We start from the raw sequence: 20,888 nt of genomic DNA on the forward strand, positions 1-20,888 counted from the left end.
TTTCAAAATGGTGAATCTCCATTCCCAATCATTGGTTTAATAACTTTCCACACAAAAAAGTGGCTGATCAATATTGGTCAACATTGCGAGTGTCCAAGTAATCACTCTTGTAGTCAACTCTTCATCCTCACTAAAAATGGGTCAGTCACCATGCACCAATTCATGAAACTCTAAAGCAACAATATCAACTATCAACAAGGAATTGAACTTCACAACTCTAGATGTAATGGGATTGGCCCTACATTTTGCTCCAGAATGACAAGTACAATAAAAATAAGATATATGGCTCATTAAGATACTACTTACCATTTAACAATTTCTTTTCCAACATAAAATTTGGTTTAGCACTTCAATAATTTTAGACAACATTTTAAATATAATGCATAAGATTGATTATTTATATTAGGGTTAGGGATCTTAATCAACAATAATAAACACATACATAACAATAACTATCTTATTCTATTACATAAATCATGCAATAACCATCCTTTGTTCCACTTCCCATAGTTAATCATATTTAGGGTTTAGATAGGAATTTCATAGTGTGTTCAATTACTATTCAGCTTACTTAAGCCCAATAGCACGTAGTTCTTGAACTTGCCCCTTGGTCCACAAGCGGCAGGAACATCCCATGATGATTCCATCCCTTGGGGCGGGCTAGTTAATTTGAGGGATGCCGAGTCATAGAGGAAAATTGTTTTTCCCATTTAAGCCCAAGAGTGTGTAATGCTTGACCAAGACAACTATCTTCCTGGCCCACAGGTAACATGAACATCCTGTGATGGGTGGGGTACTTAGTTGTGGGGAACCTATGTCTACCACCTCATTCTAGCATATTTCCTTCCATTCCAGATATGATTGTTTAACTTCCCACAACCAACCATAATAGGGTTGGCGAGGATAACATAAAGGGTACTCGAGGCCATCCACAACCAAGCCCAAGGGTGCGAAGCACCTAACCAAGACAATTCGATCCCATGGCTCACAAGTGGCAAGGACATCCAAGAAAGATGATTCCATCTAACTTGGGGTGGGCCATTTAGAGGGAACCCTAAATCAGTTCTCCCAAATTCATTTCCTTCCCCATCCACACATGATTGTTTATGTGCAAGAAGAAATAAATAAATTAAAAGCCTAGAATGATTTGCATTTCATATAAGAAATTATATGTTAGATGGAATCTTCATCATACACTAAGCATATATCTTTTGCATAGCACAATGGAACAAGAATGCTATAGCCTACAATAAATACTAATTTCTGATCTAATTAATCGATGTGCTGGATCACCGATATATTATGATCTACTCTTTATGAGCACTGAGTGCTAATTGAATTCTTTTTCCTTGATTGATCATGAGATTGTGTTGAATGAATGGATTCCTTTTATTTGTTATTGGAGGTATTGGTGAGATATGATTATGTAGTTGTTGATTAGATGATTGAAAAGTGACTATACAATGAATGCTAGTTTGATATATTGGTGCATGATGATTGAGTGAATGTTTATTTGATAGAGTGATGCTTGATTGCTGCATTTTATGTTTTCTTGATCCCAAGATGAAGTGATGATTGATGTGGATTTGATGATTGTTTGCTTTATCCTGCTGATTGATTATTTGCTTGATTTCTTGAGAGATTAATTGGATGGATTCATGAGTGACAATTTTTTAAGTCCTTCAATGCTTGGAATGAAATCTCCTTTATACTTTATTGGTGAAAGGGTCACAACCTTTCATCAGAATTGAGTCACCAGTTTTGAGAATAATACATTATTCCCCTATTCGATCTTTCCTGGGTATCCTCCTCAAACGAAACCTTCTCCCCTTTATATCTTTCAATGGGGGGGAGAGTAACATCTCTTTGTCATGTCTACCCTTTGCAATGGTCACAACCTTTCACCATTACCACCCTTTGGAAGAGTCACTACCCTTCATCATTTCTGCCCTTTGAAAGAGTCACAACCTTTCATAATATTCACTCTTTGAATGAGTCACAACCCTTGATCGTTGCTTCCCTTTAAGAGATTCACATTCTTTCATAATTACCATCCTCTCAAAAAGTCACAACCCTTCATCATTTTGGCCCTTTGAATATCTTCCATAGTTGTCACTCTTATCGTTTTGAAAGAGTGACTTCCTTATTTTCTCCTCACTTCTTTTTTTACTAATAATTAATTCTTTCTTGATTTACACATTCCCTTTTCTCTTCCTCCCTCCCTCACCCCTTTTAACTGAAGTTCTCTTCTCGCTTTATATCTCATGTTTCAGAGTCTCATCTTTCCATTTCATGCCTTTTGACCATTCATTAGACTTTACTAAATTTTATTTATGTTATATTTTAATTTTATTCTTTTATATTTTAATTTTAGTATTGTTTATTATTAAATCCTATTTCTAAAAGGAGAAATTACACTAGACATCAACAAATTTTTTGCAATTTCTGATGACCAAATATTAATCACTGGAGTACAACGACGCTTGGAATCATGTAGCTAGCTGCTAAACAATTACTTCACATCATCTACATAACATGTCATAAGGCATAATCAATATCATCAATCTGCAATATCATCATTAGGTGCAACTGAAACACTCACAATTGTTAAACTTTGACATACACACACAATCAGAATTTCTAAGAAGTGCACCATATTCACATTATTTGAGTTACAACATATTCTCTATTTGAGTCTGGCATACATACAGACTTTCCTTGGCAGATGATGGAAATAATGCCTGCAGCCTTCCCCATGAGGGAGGAAAGATCAATATTGCTTGAATGAAGTAATGACTGTCATTGCAATAACTTGGTAACATCCTTCAGATTTTCATCATCGCAACTCTACAATTTAGATTACCATACCTTGGTAACATGTCTGATATAACATAATACAATATCAGTTGTCAATATAAATTATCAAAGTACCCATTCTCAATCCATCTTAGCCACTCGATACATTCCCCATCAAGAATAAGGCAAGGATATTACTTGTGCCTTGGGAAATGGCTTTGATACAATACTTTTCTAAGTTCTTCTTCTTATAGTATTCATTGGAAGGAACCTTGAATAATCATCTCATAAAACTCAAACTAGTGTGCATAAGTTCATACAAATAAAGGAAATGAGTTATTGGATTCCTACCACCTATCTACGAGAGATTCTATTGTAGAATAAAGATCTTTATTTGGAGAAAAGGGAATTATTTTCACCAAGGCAGATAGTACCATCTATAATGCATCAACATAATGTCTCTATTTCTTGCATCCTTCAAATAACCCAACTAGGGTATTGATTTGAAAACTCTTGAAATGGAATAGAAAAAACATAACCCTTTTACAGAACTGAAAACAAGATTATTCCTTACAAATTTTCTGAACATGATTAATGGTCCTGAACTTCTACTGAAAGTAATAAAATAGCATTGATAGTCTCTTAAGACAATATCAATGGAACACAAGATGATCCGTACATACGCACACTATTATTACTGATTTAAATAGATAAGTCCCAAGTGACATGCATGCGTTGGTGAGAGTTTGTTCTCCTTCATCCCATTTATCTCTGAACCTTTGGTTGCCTTACAATTTAATGCATTGTTCTCTAGTCTGCAATCATAGCATACTGAAACATTTGGAATGCTGTTGGTGATTAACCAGGGGTAGGCATCCAAGGTTGTTTTCTACCAGGGGTCTTGTCCTGAGCATTTGAACTAAAGATGGCACTCGGCAGCAAGTGGAGCAGACATAAGAAAATAATAATTATCATAACCTGCCTTCCTCAAACTTCAAATCCCCAATAAATATCATCTGAGAACACAAAATGTTGCACTCCATCGAAAGGCCTATACATCAGGTGAAAATCTAAGAAATAAATTAAGTCATCAACACCCAACAATAAGGAGAAAATTTTTACTTAAAGAATAATATATGAGTGTAAATGGCCTTAACCTAACAACTGAAAAATAGGGACATACTTAAGTGAACATGGACTTGCCACCTTATTGGAAACAATCTCTTTATTCACTAAAATTGTCTAAATGCTGGAGGAAAGCTACACTTAGCAAATTATTCACTGAGCTTCAGCAGAGCAAGAGAATAGACATTACAATCCTAAGTTTCTGGTTTGGATTTGGGTAAATGTTTGCAATTGGTTGTTAAATAAATGTTTTCTGTTACTATTTATAGCATTTAATAGTTGTTCTTGCTGTTGAGACAAAGGGGCTTATGAGAAAACTCTGGTGATTTAAGCATGAAGTTTTAAATTACCTGTATATGCCAAACTCAATATAGTTAAAGCTGTTTGTTGTAGTTTATCAATCCTGGGGTTTGTTAAAAATTAACCTATGCGATTCTTTTATCCGTGTGAGTATTGTACTGATTCAAATATGCTCTTGTGTCTTGGGAGCAACAGGTTAAAAAAATGCAGAAGGAAACTGGCTTACAATTTGAACGTTATATCACTCTTTTGGAGATTCAATACAACGAGGTCCCTTTTTCTCCACCCTTATTTGGTTTTCTATTTTCCACATTTGTTCAGGTGTTTAACTTGACAGGTTGGGAAAGTGCATGTGATCTTATGTGGACTCTTAACATTGGTAGTCATTCACCTGCATTCAAATGCCAGAAATAAACTAATGTATCAGTTGACTTGTTATTCTGTTATCAACTTTCTAAAGATAATCCATACAATTCAGTTTTGTTCAATTAGAAATGCTTTAAACAAGTGCATCCAAACATTCCACTTGAACTTTGAGTCCTGCCTTTTATTATATTTGTCAGTTAATTGTATTCTGATTCTTCTTATTTTAGAAGTTCTATAGCTATATCTTCCCCTTTTATATAACACTAGGCAAGGGACCAATGATATCTGTTTTTGTTCTTATATCCATAACTATGAGGAATTAACTTTTGAGTGTTACTTCTTAAGGAACTTTATTTAGTTTGAAGCAAAATCAGATGCCCACTTCAACAGACTTGTAAAATTAGCTTCACTTAGTTGGAAGAACTATCAGATGTTTGCTGGGCAAATTTGTAGAAGTAAATTTGTTTGGTTGAAAGAATGATCAGACTACTGCTTCAGAAGGCTTGATTGCTTTATAGAAGAATAATGCCTGCTTTAGCAGACTTGGCAGCTTGCTGAAGGATAAAAGCTTGCAAGGGATGAACTCACATTTTGACTTAGTAGCTATGGCAAAAAAGTATCTTTTCTGGCCAGTCATCCTAGGAATTGCACCTGTTTGGGACTCTATACAGAACTCCCTTGAGATTGGAAACATGGTGGATGACCCAATGTTCTTTCAATATCAGATCTGAAATATACGATTTGGAACAAAGATATAAGCTTAATTTATTCTACTTATATTGTCCCTTGGATGATTTATTTAGTTGAATGATATATATATATCTTTTCTTTGCAGGATTGACATCGGCCAGGCATTAGGATTATTGTTAAAGCTCTCATTACTTAGGCCAGAGAAGAAAGCTCCTCTGCCTGCTTTTAAATGGGCTAAGAATTCACATCCTTCTGAAATAATTCAAACTTAGCTTGCTCAGTTGCCAAGCCTCTCTTTCTAAAAGTGCTCACTATCTCGTCCTCCAGAAATTCTAATGGGTTGCCGGATCCTGCATGATTCTTTCTTTCCAGTCGAGCCCAACTAAAGAGCTCCCTGAGCAGGAGATCCTCCAACCACTTAACCCATCAGACAAAAGCTGACCCATCGGAACATGGAACATTTGCTGGCAACCAAATTGTATGCCATGGATTCTAGTTGCTGTCCATGACCATCCAGGAATTTCATAAGTGCAGCCCTCACCAAGAGATTGGGGCAGTAAAAAGGAAATCAAATTCAGCTTGCAACCAAATCTCAAAATCCTCTAGCTGTTAAACATTATTTAAGAATATATGGCTGGTTGCCTCCTCTCTTGCACACCCAATGCAAGAAGCATCAGCAATACCAGCTTATTCACTGCTCTTTGACAACAAAATCTCGATGCATTACCATCTATCCTTGAAGCTTTTGTTTAAAGGAGGTTCTTGCTGTGCAAATGGCTTTTACCATCTTGTTTCCATCTCATCATTGCCCTTTGCATGGCATTGCTTGCTCAATTGAGGGGCGATTACATTTGATTCGTCACTAGTTTATGTAGGTTATTTATCTTTAGCTCTACTTCTAATCCCTTTCGTACACAACTATTTGTTGTTAGGTGGTTATAGGGCACTTCGAAATCTGGTCTGGCTGCTGGCATCAATAATTGAGCCATGATTAGGACACACTAAGATTGCCATTGTTGGCTGTCTTTGTTCCAAAAATGTCTGAAACAACACATTCTTGCTATTCTTTCACCAATAACAAAAAAAGCTGTGTGTCCATGTCATAAGATAAAGCTTGAAATTATAGAGACGAACTTTAGACTTAGAGTGGGGTCTGCCAAAACTGGACATTATCGAGTCTTGTCTAGAGAGAGTTCTTGGGGAGTCCCACTGAATGACATTGAGTTGATTGAGTAGTCATTGCTAGTGCTAGAAGTAGCTAGAGGCATAGCTACATCTAGGATGGAGGACGAGCCACAAATTGAGTCATACATACCAGGTGAGGAGGCACAATCATGCCCACTGTAGACTTCTATGAGTAGACCCTCTAGTTCTACCTCTTCCATAGTTTTTACTAGATCTGAGAAGAGGAGGATGTAATTGGAATGATGTATTTACATTTAGTTTTACATAAATTATTTACTATTTTGCTTCCATCCATCAGCATTCCTTACGAGAATACGATTTTGTACCCACTTTGTGCTTAAATATATCTAGACTAAGCTTGTTTCTTTTGTGTTCTCATTTATTGACTGATTGGATGCATCTTCTCATTGAATTTTGTAAGAAGAAATGCATTTCTAATTAAATTTAAGCAATTTTGCAAGTTCCCAAGTTTTTGCACAATTCAAATTATGTTTCAGCATGTTTGGACTTCTACTTTCAGTAGGAAGTATCAAAGCCCAACACATCAAGCATGTTCAAATGAAATTTCACTTTTTTTGTCATAATGTTATAATGCTTTTGAAGAAAATCCATTTGACCAAAGATTTGTGCTCTATCCCTTCCCATGTAGTGATAAGGTTATTGAGAGTAAATATACCCTCTTTGATACCAATTTCCTTGCATTGGATTATACTTGTCACTGACAACTAGAACTTTGAAGAAGTGTTTTAGTTGGAATTGGATGCTAGCTACCAAACCCCTTTCTGTTGGAGCCCTTTCATACAAGTTTGATTATTTTGTCCCTGACTAATTGTCCCATGCATACCCTTTGGATGGGTTCAATCTTGAAAGAGATGGTAGGGCACATTTTCTTAACAAACTCTCTTGAGATATTATGATGGGCTGGGGACTTCTTATCATTTTTAATATCATTCTAGCTTAGGAAAATCATCTCATAGCTTTTGAGCTTTTGAGGTATTGCTTGGTTGCCAAGACACATGGAGGTGTTGCATAAAGAATCAGGACTAATTAGAATCTTTTAAAGCGGTCTTAAAAAATTATTGAATTTGACATTCATACTCTAAGAGTGGCACACTTCTTTTTGTCTTGTGCTTCTGTTTTAGATATTGGAGATGGAATCATGAGGGTACATCACCTTCCCACTCAAATATAGGTGGCCTCTTATCCTATCTCCTTGTGCTCCTCAAATTTCAGAAGTTGGGAGTCTAAACCACTATCTATTCCTCATCTTTCAAGATTGAAGACATTGTCCAATTAATTGTATGTGGCTTGTTGAAGCTAAAATTAGATTCTTAGTTCTTTCCCTTTCTGTCCTCTGGCAATAATTTGGCCTTTGATGTGACGCCCCTTTCCTAATTTTCCCTTGAGGTTGCACTAAATTACAATCATAATAGACTAGGGTTAGGGTTTACCCAATAAATGCTTTCTTTGTGTTTTACTTGTAACTTGAGACGCTGCATTCACCACATAAACAAAATATCAACATTTAAAAGTGTATATATATATATATATATATATATATATATATATATATATATATATATATATATATATATATATATATATATATATATATATATTCAATGTTCAAGAATTGGAGCGAAGAAAAGATATCTTTACAATCGTGCAATATTAGAATTCCAATTATAGATGATGTGGACTAAGGAAGCATAGTAAGGTGCCCTAAGATCGCAGTCTCTCTTCTCATGTCCATCTACATTATTCTAGGATTTCACTAGTCCCCCGATGTACGAGTTGGGAAGGTACTTGCAGTAGGGTTCCCTCCGCGGTTTTACCTCAATCACACTGCAATAGAGTGACCTTATAGCTGTACTTCCTTAACTGCCATTGCAATAGGGTGTCCTAAGTTACTTTTTCTTAACTACTACTGCAGTAGGGTGCCCTTAGCGGTTCTCCCTTAATTTACTCTGTAATAGAGTGCCCTTAACAATTCTCTCTTAACTGCAGCCTCTCTCTTGTTTCCCTGTGACTGACTATTGTAAGACTAATCATGTTTTAATATTGATCAGCATGAAACAAAGATACATAAGAAGTTCATTAGTAATGAGGAGATATGGATAATATTTTATTATGCTGCAATAAGCAATCATGGTAAACAATGCATCATTAACATAGATATATATAATACTATTATATTTTGCAGATTGCTGGAAAGTGTCTTCTTTCCTTTCTATATCCTTCTTCATAATATCTTGAATAGATGATGGAAAGAGCTTCTTCTATTTGTGAACTTAAATGAAGATCATATTTCATGGGACAGGTCCCTTTATAATTATCTCCCATCCATATTATAACTGGTTAGCTCAGCTAATAATAGTCCTTCCATCTTCAGATCTAGATCAGTTTTCTTAATAATCTTAGCATCCTTTTGTTATCAAGATTGGTTAGTCTCCTTTCTACATACCTCTTCAAAATATAACATCAATTATTTAATCATTGGTTAAGGATACTTGGCAATTATAATAGTTGTTGTCCATACCGATGAGTTTGATTAGATCTAATCACGGTCTAGTCATTGTTGTGCGGTTATCACTGATAATTATATTAACTTAATCTCGTATACTTATCACTCAGACTATCCACTGATGTAAGTTGCTCTTGTTCTCCATTGATATTATTAAATACAAGCTGATGACTGCCATTCCACATTACCCAATCAATATCCCTATACTATTGCGCCTAGGCACATTCAAAACTATAATTTAATCATGGTTCCTTCATATACATGTTGTTTTAGTTGTCCTTATGACCACCAAGTCATCATTGATCCTAAATCACTCAAGTTTATGATATCGTTTTGACTTCAACACCATATGCTGCTGACATATCATCATTAGTCCTTTGTTCGATAACTAATGGCTTTGGATTGTCAATGTATGGGTGCCAAGTATTACATCTCCAGGCTTCGACACTGAACTAGTTCTTCTGTTATCCTTGGCAAATGCTCACTCCATCTTCAGGCAGTTTTTTGTATAAAACATTAATTAAAATTGTCTCTGCTGTCTTCATCAAAATTATTTGGTGTCTATCCTGCTACAATTTTGTCTATTTATAGACTGCACAAATTTGTGTTATCGAATTGACACGAATTGAGAGAGATGGGACGTCATAATTAGGGTTTCAAATGGGGGACATGAGACCTGACCTTAAAGGAACTTAGTCATATTCTTAATAAGTGTTTCATGCTGCAAAATCTAGCTGTCATCTCCTATTGAATTTGGTGCAAAGGAGAAAATCCTAGCACAAGCCCTTAAGCAGTCTCCTGACATAGGAAGTGAGATATTTAGCTTGTAAAAAGAATACAGAAATATGTTACTTTATATCCTTATAACAGACATGCTTTTGATTTCTTGCATGCTTTTCTCTTTCTTGTAGCACTTCCATGTGGGAGGTAATGAAATTCATACAGTTTTCACACATTATCAGCATATTATGTGTTTCCATTTTTAACAAAATTGAATCATCATATGTTCACATGTCAAACTGAATTCTTTCCTCTTTGAATTCATGTATTGGTTTTTCTAATTAATTTGGCATCACGATAAATCCAGAGACAAATTATTGACTAACATCAGATATTGATGGTTCTAAACTTGAGATTAAAAGTTTGCATCCACTCATGCAGTCAATAAATTATTCTGTTTAAGAAGAATTGTTGAACTTAGTAACTTATGCCCATTCCAGTATTCTTTTTGTGACTCCTTCCTAGATGCATGGGTTGTGAGTCGTTGTTTGCTATTGAATGCAAGTAATGATACTTTGATATGCATAAACTGATACCGTGTAAGTAAATGTTGATTCAGTGGTTATTTTCAATCCTATTGTTAACCAATAGCCTGTCCTTTCTTCTAATCATTATGGAAAATTCTAGGACATTTACCTTAGTCTTATTCAGTATAATAATACAAGGGGTTTATGTCTTTCGATCAGTTGCTTTGAGGATCTATTGAGTTTTATATTCATTCTCTAATATTTGTTGCACTTTTCTCTCATAGATCATGCAAGAAATATATGGAAGTTTGACTCCATTTCAGCGTCTAAGTGTTGCGCGACATCCCAACAGGCCTACTTGCCTTGAACATGTGTCGAACATCAGTGATAGGGTAAACTTTGTTTCCCTAAATTTTATTTCTCTTGTTTCCATTGCACATGGTGATTTCTCAGGTTTTGCCTTGCTCTTCTTAGTGGCTGGAACTGCATGGAGATCGTGCTGGATATGATGATCCAGCTATTGTCACTGGTATTGCGAGCATGGATGGGATAAGCTTCATGTTTGTTGGACACCAGAAGGGCCGAAATACAAAGGAAAATATTTATCGGAACTTTGCCATGCCAACTCCACATGGGTATGTTTATGTTTTGATATTTAGCAAATAGCATATGCTTTTTATTCAGGTTCATAGGAGGTGTTTTTCTTAATCAGGACCAGTTGCACTAGGCAGTTCAAACTGATATACAAGTTTTGTTGATAGGTAGTGTTTATATCCTATACATGTATTTGCCTTTGAAGGAAACTTTTACCATTTCAGCATCCATGAATATTGGAGCATCAATTTAAATGTTGTATCCAAAAATTGGTTTTGGTTTTTGAAGCTTGAGGTTTGTCCTGGCAGGGATTCTGATTAGTACTTTCATTTCGACTTTGTGATTTAATGATTTGGGCCTTCTTAGTATTTTACTTACAGGGGAAAAATATTTTAAAATAAATAACAATTATTCACATTTAAGCTTCTTATTCAGTTCTCAGTTTGCATTTTTTAAGAGCTAAGATATTTTAATTACACAATCTTCCAAAACCGCACAATGCTGTTTATCCATTACAGTTGATGGAAACTCTGCTAATATAAAAAATACACTTGGTATTGCAGCTATAGAAAGGCTTTAAGAATAATGAATGAAGCTGATCAATTTGGTCTTCCCATTATTACATTTGTTGATACTCCAGGCGCGTATGCAGACATTGCGTCTGAGCGGAAAGGACAAGTATATTCAGTGACCTTTGTACCAGGACATTTTATGTAATTTATCCTTAGTGATTCTATAGATATTATGGTTGCACTATTTGTTTTGATATTAATTTTTCATTATGCTTGCAGGGGGAAGCAATAGCACAGAATTTGAGATCATCATTTGGCTTAGGAGTTCCAGTTATATCTGTTGTGATTGGAGAAGGAGGTTCAGGTGGAGCACTGGCTATTGGGACTGCTAATAGGATGATCATGTTAGAGAACTCAGTGTATTTTGTTGCAAGGTGGGTTTACAAATATTTTTTTTCAGCAATAGCTGTCAAGAGAGAGCACTTATAAAATTTAATGCTATATTGTAAGATTAGATTTGAATTTATTCTCTTTGAGTTTGAGTGCCGCATCTTTAGTTTATCAAAAGCACAGCAGAAATATTAGTAGTAATTATGAATTGTTGTATATCTTGTATCGGTGGCAACCAGTCTGGTACTTTCCCATGGGATAGGCCATTGCAAGATTTATTGACAAGAAAACCCAGGTAGTTAATGATCAACAAACCCTCTCATTACTAGTTAACTTCTCTTTAGAAAAATCTTCAGTGTCACCTCTACACAGCTGTCAAACATGAAGAGAGTTTAAGTTAGCCGGTAAATTCAAGCAATCAAAGATGAGAGATTGTCTAAACAGAAGAACTAATACGTACCACTGGAACTCTTGAAGATATTGGAATTTGATTTCTTTCTGTTTCATATTAATAGTTTGGAAAGAAGACATAACCATAATGTTTCTGGAAAATCCCTCACAGAGTCATAGTAACAAAAAAGTTATTGAGAAGACTGATTAACAACCTGGGCCAACTACAAGAGCAGATTTTTAACTTTTTGGGCATTGGTCTTGGCGAGAATATACTCCTTCAACTGCCGAAGGAACAAGGCTTCCAAAACATAGCCTTATGTAATATGACCGCACCTTAGCACCTAACACTTATTTTGACCACTTCTTGCCAAGGTCTTTTTTCTATGCATATGGAATGATTTTATGATGAAGAAGTGCAACTAATAAGATAGGAATTTCCGAGGATCCCATGAGTTTCTCTTTTACCCAGTGCATCTAATAAAACAAAAGGCCAGTGTTTGCCCAAGTTTCTGGGATGGGAGGATGCTGTGACCGAGTTTTGGGGACCCTAATTTTCCCATATTTTAGAGATCACTGGAGGATCGCTAATAAATAATATTAAAAAGATTTATATTTCATTTTTCAAATTAAAAATAAGTTATAATAAAACTATGTAGCACTATGTCTAAGTGCTGGGGTTCCTGTTATAACTGATGTGCAATTTAAGAGCTGTGATTTGAAGTAACACTCTGCAGCGTAATTTGTAATTCTGCTATGGCATGTTGTAGATCAATGTGTACATAATAAACACTGCTTTCTGTCATCAACAATCTTATCAAGTATCTCATTTTGCTGGCTATCCAAATTTCAGTAAAAAGGTTTTCTTCCTTCTATGATGTTTCAGATTCATAAAGATTTTTTTTCGCTTCAGACATACAGCCAAATATTGTTCATTGGATATTGACTCACTTGCCATCTATCCACCCCAACCTTTCAGTCCATTAATAAGTAGGAGATATTCTTTCACAGTAAGTCAAATTGTAATATTGGTAAGAGGATTCAACTATGTAGTTTTCAAGTCATACTCATTGACCCATGTTGCATGACTTTTGAATAATGATTCACAAGAATCCATCTCTAATGAGAGTGAATGGAACGCTTAGCACTCATTGCATCTAGTTGATTTTCAGAGAGGTGAAGCATTAGGGATTCCAGGGAGGCCAACCATCCCAATATTACTCTTACTCAAGTGTGCTTAACCATGAAATTTCCTCCAAGGTTAAAACTTAGCTTGCTATCCCATTTGCAAAACCTTCAGAAAGTGTTGTGCCTTTTGAACCATTCACTATAGAGCCCCTTGAGCTTGTCAATTGATAAGTAAGAGATATTTTCCATAGCTAGTCAAATCATCAAATTGCTAGTGGGACTTAGTTGTGTAGTTTTGAGTCAGACTCATTGACTCATGTTGCATGAATGGTATTTCACAAGAACCCATCTCTCATGATCATTAGCACTTATTGCATCCAAGTGATGCTTGCGAAGGTGAAGCATTGGGCCATCTCAGGAGGTCACCCCTCCCAATACTACTCTAACTCAAGCCTGCTTAACCGTGGAGTTACCTCCAAGGCTATGGGCACTTAGCTTGCTACTGCATTTGCAAGACCTTCAGCAAATGTTCTGCCTTATGAATCATTCCTTGTATATCCCCTTACAGGTCATTGTTGGCTTGCGGTTACCAAGCACTCAATCATAAGACTTACTACAAACCTTCATGGCTACAAGCTTTGGTAGATTGAATGGTAGCCCATGCAGATTTCTTCAACAAGAAAATGAGTTTAGAGGTTTTTTCTTGCATAATTAACATGGATGGTTCAAGGGATGTTTGGAAATCCCTATGGCATCATGAAGGTGTTAGGGATAGCAGGTCATCTCCACAAAGTCCTCTTGAAAAGGGCACGTCCCAAGAAACCTCCACCACTTTGAGGAGATGCTCCCTCCTCAAATGAGTGAGGGGAGGGGGATTCTTGGGTACATTCAGTCCTTGTCCTCAAGATGTTTCCCCTCTTGAAACCTTGACAAAACATCAAGGATGGCTCCTTAGGGAACATTCAAAATTTTTTGATCAATAGTTGTTCATAAGAATTTCCAAGAATTCCATAGTATAATACACTTATAATGCTTTTGGGGAAAAGCGATTCAAGTAGGGCTGACCATGTTAGTGTTGAACTTCAAGTTGATGGTTTAACCCATTGCTCTATGTAATTAGGCTCTTTGGGATGTGGGTGACTCTAATGTGATCATAATTATCAACTCCGATAAAAAAACAAGATACAATTGGTTTGAAGATTGTGAAATATTTGATAGTGAACATGATTGAGCGATAGATAAGAAGAAAAAACGCATGTAGAGTTTTTAAAGTATTTATTCAAAAGCGCCTATAATTTCTTTCATATAGGATTATTTTGTCTAGGGTGGTTTAGTGCTGGGAGGTTCTGTCCAATTTGAATCAATCTCTTCAAAAAATGAAAATTTTGTATTGAAAAGGGAAAAAGAAAATGGAAAATGATGTTTACTATTGAATATGGAAAGTTAAAAAAATCCAGTAGTACTCGGGGATGCGTTACAGGCATAATTTGATCTGTCCTGGAAACTCGGGAAATTCTGGAAACCCATCTTCTATATGCCAATAAAATTATTGCTTGAATTTTGATATTGTTTTTGACTTCCACTGTCATATGAACTGTCAATATAAATTATTTAACACAAATATTATATGTTAAGGTTCTATAATGTATATAAGCATGCTTTATCCATGTTTTCATATGAATATTTAATTTTTCCCTATTTTTATATAGTTGCCCCCATTGCCATCCCCTTCTCTGGGGAAAAAAATCTGTCCTAGGAATCTGTTTCCTGTCTCCTTGTTCTCCCATTCCAAAAACTTTGGGTAACATAGAAAAAAAAAACGAGGTTTTTATTTGTGAATTTGGAGTATATCTAGCTTATAGTCCTCAGAATACTTTTCAACTATGGATTCCTACTAAAATTTCTTTACCATAACCCCCAAATCATGCTCAATGCAAGTAGAAAAACACTAACAATATTATAACATCATTTGTAGTATACTAACATCATAGAAACTTGAAATTGTGAAAGAAAATTGAAGGAAATGTACAAACATAGATTGAGTTATGTTATGCCCTTGGCTAATCCTTGATGGATAGTCCTCCATCATGTTGGCATGTGCATACCCATTCTAGATGGTGGAGCTAGTTTCTCTATATCTATGTGGAAGTTGGTTGTTGTTGGTACTTTAGTGGGATGAAAGCCCTAGTTTAATGATGATGGGCACCATTCACCAATAGTTTGAGCTTTTGGTATAGTGGTTGCTTAGCTTTGAAGTGTGGTGGGCCTATAGTTGGCTAAACTTTGGGGATGATCCTACATCGTGCTAGCAATTGTGCAATAAAACTAGATGATGAGGCCAACAACCATGTGTCTTGAGGGGTTTTACTTGTGGTAGTTTTTCGGGACAAAAAGCCCACCTTTAATGTGGTTGGGCAACTGATCTATTAGCATCTTAGGGTGTAGGGGCAATATTGCATTTCCCAAAAATATTTCAATTCTTTTTGCTATTTTTGTTTAATGTTGGTGTTTTCAGGTCTGATGAATTAACTTTATGGTTATTGAGGAATCAAGAGTCACTACTAAGTAAATATTGGAGGTGAACATCAAGTAAAGTGAATATTTTAAATTAAAGAATTTGTTGGAAAATTTAATGCTCATGACTTTTTTTTTCTTTGTAATGGGACGTAGTGATATAAAGATTAACTTCTATTTAGGTGAAAAATGGAAGTGCCTAATAGGGTGAAGGTCTCCACTTTTTACGCTAAAGCATTGAAATGTGTGTGGGGAGGAGTTCCAAGCACAATCCCATTTTAATTCAAATTAGATTAGCAAGATCCAAACAGAGGAAGGGATGCCAATTCCGAATTTGAAGTGTGAAAAGGAATGCAATGCAAGGAAATGCTCTTTTTCCTGTGTGTGATATGTGAATATGATTATGCAATTGAGCTAATTGACTGAAGTGGCTTTTTGCTCCAAAAAGTGCGGATCTAGGCCTGTTTTTGAAATTCTGTCTATGGATTACCGAATAAAATAGAAAACTCTAAAAAACCCAAAAATGATTTTTCCTGCCAAAGCTCTTGGAAAAGGTTGATCAGAGGAAATGTGTCCGTTCACTTTTCTACGAAGTCATCGTGTTAAGGAGACCTTGTAACTAGGTTGACCTGACTTTTTCTGAAAGTACTCAAGGAGTTATTTCCAGATTTGCAACCACAAGTTTGCTAACTTGTTCCTGTGCATAGTAAATCTGATTTTTGTTTTTGCTTTGATGAAGGCTTGCCTTGGCCAAGCCCTAGATTGAGGAATCAACATTGAAATTGAAATATAATGATAAATGAAATGCTAACATGTAGTAGGATCAAATATATTGAATGAAAGATACAATTACCTTTGTTGATGCTATTGAATTTGATATGTGATTAAGTATACAAATGTAATAGCCTTAACTAAAAAAAAACAAAAAAAAATCAAAGAAGTCAAAACTTCATGTATAGGAACATATGTGACATGCCATGATGAAGGGTAGAAGAACTTGAAGGATGTGGAATGATAAATCTCCTCCTTTGAAGCCAAACTCCACTACCACCTTGAAGGGAGAAACTTGATGAAATGAGGGAATATACTTGAACTTGAGGGATGCTTGAAGATGCTTGTTTGGACACGTGTTTGTTCGCAGACTTTAGATGCTTTGGATGTGGATGAATATAAGAGTGGATGTGAAAATGAAGATCCCAAGTCTCCCTTTACACTAGTTTTTGAGTGAGAAAATAAAGCAGGCCAACCTAGGAGAAATAAATTAATTGGAAACCCCAAGGCACTTCGGGCTCCGTGACCCCAAATCATTGCTTGGTAAAATGATTGAACTGGAAATTAAGGTTTGTGCATATGGATTGTACATCCAACATAGCATCCAAAACTATTCATTAGACCCATTTACTTAATCGACCAGGGATGTAAACTTGAAATGATGTCCACAAAGTATATGCTTTAGACCTCCTTAACTGCCATTTCTATCCTATAGAACTAAGAACATAAACACTTAATCTATATGCAAGTGTAAGAAACTTTTAGCTAAATGACAAATGAAATACAAACAAGATTCTATGTTGTTTGCCTTTGCTGTAGGAACAACTATTGGTTTTGCTGCCAATGGCTATAGGAACAACAAAGTTTTAATTTAATCCTATCCCAATGAAAGCTAATTCTACCGGCTAGGTTCACTTGCCAAGTGGGCCTTCTTGGGTGAGTGGACAGCTACAAATGTAAACTTCAAATACTAAAACACAACAGTAACAACTTTTATTGATATCAACTCATATACTAGTACAAACTAAGAATGATAGCCTATATTTGACAAATGCTATTGCAATTACAAACTCCACTAAACTATATGGAGGGTCTAATTCAACAACTTTATTTAAAACAACTACAAAAACTAACTTCCTAAGATCTAGCTTCAACAATGAGAACTTAGCAATGCAATGAATTACAACATCATGGTACACATCTCGATGGAATGAGTCTTTCAGCAAATACAAGACATAATGACTTTTGAATTTGCGAAGCAGTTGGTAGTTAAGCTGACCCGATCTTCAGCAGTTCATAAATATTAGGTGGCCACATAATTGTGCTATTAACTCCTTCGTATGCACTCTCTACCTACCCATTTAAAAGTTAGAAAGGAAAAAGGTATGCACATCTATAATTTACACACATATAATCCCATTTCTCTATATAAGTTTTTATTATGAAGTAATTGGTAAAATACTTGCTTGATATTAACAAAGATCGAAAGGTCATTATATACAAAAGAATAAAACGATGTTTCCTTACAAAACGATCGTAAAGAATAGAAACATTCTATTTTAACAGAGAAAGCTAACTAGATATTTACAATAGATTACCATTAACTAATAATAGACGATTATCTATTATTGTAATACCCTCTCTTAATGGGTAATCTATCTAGAACACCAAGCTGTCCTCTAAATTTGACAAACTTATCAGGACCAAGAGGCTTGGTGAAAATGTCTGCAGTCTGATCCATGGTAGGAACATACTGCAAATCTATAGTCCCGTCTTCAACCAACTGTCATATGTAATGACAGTGAACATTCACATGCTTGGTTCGTTCATGGAAGATTGAATTTTGTGCTAACTTGATAACGCCTTCGTTATCAACAATCAGAGTAGTCAGTCCTGTTGGTGACATCTGCATATCCCCAAGCATCCGATGAAGCCAAACAACTTCACATCTTGCCTTAACAGTTCCTTTGTATTCAACCTCTGTAGAGGAGAGAGAAACTGCCTGCTACTTCTTATTGATCCATGTCACTGCACTAGATCCCAAATTGAATACATATCCAGAAGTTGAATTTTTATCATCAACAAAGCTTGCCCAATTTGAATCTTTGAAGCCATTGAGTTTAGGATTAGAACTTTTAGAGTACAAAGTCCATAATCTGAGGTGCCCTTCACATAACGAAGCACACGCTTTGCTGCCATCTAATGATCAACCTTAGGAGCTGTTATAAAGCGTGAAATATAGCTGACTATGAAGCTGATATTAGGCCTAGTAGCAGAGAGGTAGATGAGGCTGCCTACTAGTTGCCCGTCTGTAGTATCATCAACAGAAGGAGAATCAGACTTTGCGGATAACTTGAGACCTTTCTCCATAGGTATAGAGGTAGGCTTGCAATCCTGCATACGAAATTTGTCTAACAGAGCCCTGGCATATTTGGATTGAGAGATGAATATAACAGAAGACTATTGCCAAATGTCAACACTGAAGCAATAATGCATGAGCCCAAGGTCAGTCATATCAAAAGTCTGGCATAAATTTTGTTTGATTCCTTGAATCAAAGATGTCGAGCTGCTAGTGATGATCAAATCATCCACATAAATAACCAAAAGGATGATGTCACTGTCAGTAGTCTTGATGTACAAATTTGAGTTTGAAGAACTCCTCTTGAAGCCTTGATTACTGAGGTACTTATCATTAGAGAGCTTTTACCAATTTGAGAACTTGATGATCTTTACTAGCAACCTTGAAACCAAGAGGTTTAAAAGTACTCTTGACGTCCATCTGATGAACCTTCCAGCCAAACTGTGCTACCATGGCTAGGACTAATCTGATGGTGCTCCTCTTTGCAATAGGAGCAAAGGTCTCCTCATAATCAATGCCTTGAAGCTGAGAAAAACCCTTCGCCACTAAAGGAGCTTTGTACTTTTCCAAAGTACCATTTGATTTGTATTTGATTTTGTAAACCCATTTGCAAGCAATGGGTTTCTTTCTTGGTAGAAGATTAGAAAGGACCCAAGTGTTGTTCTTAAGCAGGCTCTAGTGTTCAGATTGCATGGCCTATTCCCAGTCTGGAATTTCTTTAGCCTCGAAATATGTTTGAGGTTTAAACACACTGTGAATGTTGACCATGAGAGCAAAGCTAACAAACTCTGTAGTTGTGTTATTTTTCTGAGTAGTTCTCCCATCTATGAGCTCATCATCATGAAGATCAAAAAGTGTTTTAGCCCACCACTTAGGCTGGATAAGAGAATGACCAACATTAGTATTAGGAGATGCTTGGTGATCAGGGTCCTCATTAGAAGAATCAAGATCAAATTTAGGTGAAGCATCTACAAATCGAGGTGATCTTGCAGGAGAAGCCAAAGGTGTCTGTACGGGTATCATTGGAGCTATAGGAGCTACTGGAGCCCTCCCATCAAGTGACCTAATCGAAGCCAAACTCCCAAATCACAAGCCTTCATAGGCTGGTCTGTTGGATCAGGAATAGGAGAAACAGACATGAAAGGTCCTCGCTGCTCATCAAAGACTACATCACGACTATAGATGAGACGAGATGTCTCAACATCGATTAGGCGGTAGGCTTTGTGAAGACTGTTGTATCCAACAAGCATGAGTTTCTGACTCTTGGCATCCAACTTGGTGCGTGACGTATTAGGGATCCAAACAAAAGCAAGGGAGCCAAAAACCTTTAGGTGATTGATTCTAGGTTTGCGACTTGACTAGGCCTCTTTCGGAGTTTTACCTTTGACCGCTATTGTGGGTGACCGGTTCAATAGATAAACTGCAATGTTAACAGCTTCTGCCCAAAACTTCTTCAGAACATGTCTATGTTCAAGCATGGATCGAGCCATCTCGGTGATTGTCCTATTTCGACGTTCAAGTACACTATTTTGTTGTAGCGTCTGGGGTGTGGTTAACTGGCGTTTGATGCCATGTGTATCCAAGAACCTGGAGAAAAAAATTAGAAAAAAACTCCTCTCCATTGTTTGATCTAAGAGTAATAATAGATTTCCCAGACTCTTTTTCAACTAAAGCTTTAAACTTTTGAAATACAAGAAATGCATCCAATTTCTTTTTAAGGAAATACACCCACATTTTTCTACTGAAATTATCAACAAACAACAGAAAAAACTTGGACCCAAGAACAGAAGGAGTGGCCATATGGCCACAAATATCGGCATATACAAGTTGAAGTACTTGAGAAGCCTGCCATGAATCACACTTTGGTGAAAGGTGTGCGATGTTGCTTCCCAGCCTGACATGCATCACAAACTCCAAGTTGTTGAGTCTAAATCTTTGGCAATCCAAGAACAAGCTCATCCCAGGCAAGCTGTGAGAGATAATGCACATTTAAGTGC

At 36.1% G+C, this 20,888-nt stretch overlaps 1 protein-coding gene across 2 annotated transcripts in view; it reads left to right on the plus strand.

Moving 5' to 3' along the window:
* LOC149535645 (uncharacterized) overlaps positions 1 to 20,888 on the plus strand; it is a 63,396-nt gene that overhangs the window by 13,440 nt on the left and 29,068 nt on the right. For both annotated transcript variants that reach the window (XM_089807001.1, XM_089807000.1), the window contains exons 2-6: positions 4,417 to 4,491; positions 10,518 to 10,625; positions 10,708 to 10,868; positions 11,391 to 11,505; positions 11,619 to 11,773. In XM_089807001.1, coding sequence (XP_089663127.1) covers positions 4,417 to 4,491; positions 10,518 to 10,625; positions 10,708 to 10,868; positions 11,391 to 11,505; positions 11,619 to 11,773 — 614 coding nt within the window. The remainder of the gene's footprint in view (positions 1 to 4,416; positions 4,492 to 10,517; positions 10,626 to 10,707; positions 10,869 to 11,390; positions 11,506 to 11,618; positions 11,774 to 20,888) is intronic.

The sequence above is a fragment of the Cupressus sempervirens genome, chromosome 10, assembly GCF_028749045.1.
Source record: "Cupressus sempervirens isolate cs-2001-9-10 chromosome 10, ASM2874904v1, whole genome shotgun sequence".
NCBI lineage: Eukaryota > Viridiplantae > Streptophyta > Pinopsida > Cupressales > Cupressaceae > Cupressus > Cupressus sempervirens.